At 46.0% G+C, this 5,000-nt stretch overlaps 1 protein-coding gene across 1 annotated transcript in view; it reads right to left on the reverse strand.

The window, feature by feature from the left end:
* The window catches only part of eps8l1a (EPS8 signaling adaptor L1a), a 37,907-nt gene that overhangs the window by 25,839 nt on the left and 7,068 nt on the right, over positions 1-5,000 (reverse strand). Inside the window, exons 2-4 of the mRNA XM_084330288.1 lie at positions 2,210-2,294; positions 1,928-2,010; positions 1,610-1,742 (exon numbers count right to left, since the gene is read on the reverse strand). Of these exons, the coding sequence (XP_084186414.1) occupies positions 1,610-1,742; positions 1,928-2,010; positions 2,210-2,294 (301 nt within the window). The remainder of the gene's footprint in view (positions 1-1,609; positions 1,743-1,927; positions 2,011-2,209; positions 2,295-5,000) is intronic.

The raw sequence follows: 5,000 nt of genomic DNA on the forward strand, positions 1-5,000 counted from the left end.
GGTTTTCATCGTTATTTCTTTTATTAGATTTTTTTAATAAATTTCAGCACACGGACCTCGGGGGTTACCATAGGGAATCACTCTGAGATCGCTAGAGGTTACCTTGATCCTACAATGTTTTCATATCGATCCAGCTGATCAGCGTGTGTGGTGTTCAAAACTAATGCTGTTACTGGCCATCAGAGCATCAAAAATCGACCCCCCCCTCCCCTTTCATGCATTCATGATGAAACATAATACCTATTATATACATTTGATTTGGAAATAGTAGCGTGTCCAGGCAAGAAACGCCAACGCTTGTAGTAGAATTCACGTACTTATCCTCTTCGTCCCGGTTGGGGCATAAGCCTGCAATCATACACTGCCACTGAATCCTGTCTCGTGCTTTGGCCTGCGCTTCGTCCCATCTCCTTCAGCTCCATCATCACTGTCCTTCGCCAGGTGTTCTTTGGTCTACCCCTCTTTCTCTTCTCAACTGGGGTCCATCTCAAGGCAACTTTGGGTAACCTTTCATTGGGCATCCTCAATACATGACCGAGCCATCTTAAACTCTGTCTCCTTATCTCAAGGGACATATGCAAGCTGCCTGTCTTCTTATAAAGTTCCTCATGCGAGATTCTATTTGGCCAAAAGATGTTGCAGATCCTACGTATGCAGCTATTGTGGAAGACGTCAACCTTTCTCATATCCTGTTTTGTTACTCTCCAGCACTCAGAGCCATATAGCAGGACAGACTTAACATTGCTGTTGTAGAGCCTGAGTTTGGTTTTAAGGCTATATTGTTTAGACTTCCAGATGTTGCGAAGTTGGCTGAAAGCACCTCTTGCTTTGTTGAGACGCGTCTTGATGTCTTTTTGCGTTCCACTTTCACTGCTTATGAGGCTTCCGAGGTATGTAAAGTCTTCTACACATTCCAACGCCTCTCCATCGATGGTGATTGGAGGTGCTGTTGGGGCATTGATGCACATCACCTGGGTCTTTTCTGGTTGATGTAGAGACCAGTTCGCTTTGCATAATTGCTTAGCCGGTCAGACTTCTCCTGGAGGTGGCTACGAGTGGATGACATGACTGCCAGATCGTCTGCAAAGTCAAGGTCTTCCATAAAGGAGAACAGGGTCCATTGGATTCCACGGGGACGGTCTGATGTAGTTTGACGCATAACCCAGTCGATGGTAATCAGGAACAGAATAGGGGAGAGGATGCAGCCTTGTCTTACTCCAGATTTAATGGGAAATGACTCTGTCAAGGTGTTATCAAGGATGCCACTGCATTCAAAGTGTTCATAGATTTTCCAATGATGTTGAATTAGCGCCCTTTAACTCAGCTTTTCAGGAATTAGCCAGGATCACTCTGAAACTATACAATATTCACCACGGTATAACACACAAACGTATACATGAAACAAATGTATTCTTTTTCACATGTTGAACGATGGATAGTTGAGGTCAAATGAGCCAATTGTCTCCATAGCTATAATATAGAATATAGATATAGCCCTGCAAACACCGCCATGCATCCCTATCTCTTAGAGCGGTGGCGCAGTAGGAACAAAGATGGCTAGACCCGCCGGCGCCGAAAGAGTTAAGCTGATGGTTCTCAAAACTCTCACCCTCTTTGTCCTTCTTCTTGCTCTTCCTCCTCTTCTTCTTCTTCTTCTGGTCGAGGAGACGCTGAGCTTCTGCCGTCTGCTGCAGGCGAGCCATGAACTGCTCCACGGCCTCGAAGCAGTGGTTCAGGATCTCCTGGTGGTTCACACATAACGGAGTCAACATTCACATATCACCATGACTGCTCATAGTCTAGTAATCTCTCTCTCTCTCTCTCTCTCTCTCTCTCTCTCTCTCTCTCTCTCTCTCTCTCTCTCTCTCTCTCCCTCTCTCTCTCTCTCTCTCTCTCTCTCTCTCTCACACGCACATTATGTACATACCACTTCTCTTTCTTCGTTTGGTAGAGTTGTGTGTTCTGGCTCATCACTGGCACCTTCCAGTGAAAGAGGAACAGAGTCCTCCACTATAACAACAACAACAACAACAACAACAACATAATCATCATCATCATCATCATCCACATACAGTACAGAACATGTAGCATTCCTACACACACACACACACACACACACACACACACACACACACACACACACACACACACACACACACACACACACACACACACACACACACACACACACACACACACACACACACACCCAGGCTGTCAGCTGGAAGCTGCTCTGTAGGCATCATGACCCGTATTCCACCAGGCTTCCTAGGGACGACCGGAGGAGCAGACATCTGAGAGCGAGAGAGAGAGAGAGAGAGAGAGAGAGAGAGAGAGAGAGAGAGAGATGTAGTGACCAGCAGCAGTGTGACCTGGTGTGGGAAGGAATAATAGTCTAGGCCAGTGTTTCCCAAACGCTGGGTCGCGAGCCAAAATGGGCCGCAGATCCGTTTTTATTGGGTCGCCAATAATAATTTTTTTTAATGTATAAAAAAGCTGTAGATGTGTTGATTTAGTTGGGCACCACATACTTATGTGAATCTGGGTTTTCTACTCTAGCATACCTGAAAAACAAATACAGAAACAGACTAAATGCTCAACATGACCTCAGAATAGCACTTTCAAAAACCTTGACAGAGCAGACCAGGTCAAGGATATTACAGTAACGGGTGGGGAAAGTGACGTGCCGCTGGTTGAGGTTGAAGTTGTCAGGTAAAGTGATGAATTCAGATGCAAACTTGCAGGTGGGCGAATCAACGTGAATGACAGAGAAGCCAAAAACACGAGGAGAGAGATGAGGCTCTTGTGGAGAAAGAGAGAGAGACAGACAGACAGACAGACAGACAGACAGACAGACAGACAGACAGACAGACAGACAGACAGGCAGACAGACAGACAGACAGACAGACAGACAGACAGACAGACAGACAGACAGACAGACAGACAGACAGACAGACAGACAGACAGGAGAGATGAGGCGCTTGTTGATTGACAGGTTTGGGTGGCTGCTAAATCAGCATGACAGTCATTGAGCAACATGCTTTATATGCAAGGAATTCAAATGATGATACTGTGGGGAGAGTGAGTGCTGTGATCCTGAAATTCAGGTCGAATAGTACAGCTAGTACTACTAACACAGACCCAGTACAACCAGTACTACTAACACAGACCCAGTACAACCAGTACTACTAACACAGACCCAGTACAGCTAGTACTACTAACACAGACCCAGTACAGCTAGTACTACTAAGACAGACCCAGTACAACCAGTACTACTAACACAGACCCAGTACAACCAGTACTACTAACACAGACCCAGTACAGCTAGTACTACTAACACAGACCCAGTACAGCTAGTACTACTAACACAGACCCAGTACAGCTAGTACTACTAACACAGACCCAGTACAGCTAGTACTACTAACACAGACCCAGTACAGCTAGTACTACTAACACAGACCCAGTACATTTACATTTACATTTAGTCATTTAGCTGACGCTTTTATCCAAAGCGACTTACAAGTTCTGTGCGACAAGACAGCAAGAAGGGTATAACTCTATCAGCTGAGTAACAATGTTCATCAAAGTGTTGCGTGTTACAGTGTAGGTTAGTTTATTAGGACAAGTGCATGACAGTAAGGTTAGTCGGGGTTAGATTTTTTTTTTTTTTTTTTTTTTTTATCATTTCAGATAATGGTTGAAGAAGTGAGTCTTTAGTCGACGGCGAAAGATTGGACGTGTTTCGGCTGTCCTAACTGGGATGGGTAGTTCATTCCACCATTGTGGGGCAAGGACTGAGAATAGGCGGCTTCTCTTTGATGACCCTCCGGGAGCTTGGATAGGAGTAGATCTGAGGCGGCCAGAAGATGCAGAGCGTAGGGGTCTTGAGGGTGTGTAGTTAGAGACCATTGACCGGAGGTAGGCGGGAGCGGTTCCCTTTGCCGCACGGTATGCTAGGTCGAGGGCCTTGAAGCGGATACGTGCAGCAATGGGGAGCCAGTGCAGGTCCCTAAGAAGTGGGGTGACATGGGCCGACTTCGGTAGGTTTGAGATCAGGCGGGCCGCTGCGTTTTGAATGAGTTGAAGAGGCTTGGTGGCAGTGGCCGGGAGGCCAGCTAGCAGTGCGTTGCAGTAGTCGAGGCGGGAGATGACTGTTGATTGGACGAGGAGTTGGGTGGCTTCTTTTGTCAGGAATGGGCGTATCCTTCTGACGTTGCTCAGGAGGAATCTGCAGGTTCTGGTTGTCGCTGCGATGTGAGCAGAGAAGTTCAACTGGTCGTCGAGGACAACACCAAGGTTCTTGGCGGTCGGGGACGCGGTCACAGCTGCATTCTCGACTGTGATGGAGAGGTCGGTCAGGGAGTACAGCTAGTACAGCTAGTACTACTAACACAGACCCAGTACAACCAGTACTACTAACACAGACCCAGTACAGCTAGTACTACTAACACAGACCCAGTACAGCTAGTACTACTAACACAGACCCAGTACAGCTAGTACTACTAAGACAGACCCAGTACAGCTAGTACTACTAACACAGACCCAGTACAACCAGTACTACTAACACAGACCCAGTACAGCTAGTACTACTAACACAGACCCAGTACAGCTAGTACTACTAACACAGACCCAGTACAACCAGTACTACTAACACAGACCCAGTACAGCTAGTACTACTAACACAGACCCAGTACAGCTAGTACTACTAACACAGACCCAGTACAGCTACAGGGTAGTACTACTAACACAGACCCAGTACAGCTAGTACTACTAACACAGACCCATACAGTATGCTTAGTATACAGTTTTACAATTTACAATTTTGTGTCTTTACCTCTTAACGTTCGACGGCCCTCATACAAGTCAACACAAAAGTAAGGAGCAAATATTTTATTTCAGTGTGTTCAAACATCTGTTTCTCTATTACATTAGCACTCAAAGTGATTTCTCTTTATTGTGTAAGAAACTTCAGAATGTTACCTTTCAAAAGAGACCAGACT

This window comes from Notolepis coatsorum (assembly GCF_963971535.1).
Source record: "Notolepis coatsorum genome assembly, chromosome: 15".
Lineage (NCBI taxonomy): Eukaryota > Metazoa > Chordata > Actinopteri > Aulopiformes > Paralepididae > Notolepis > Notolepis coatsorum.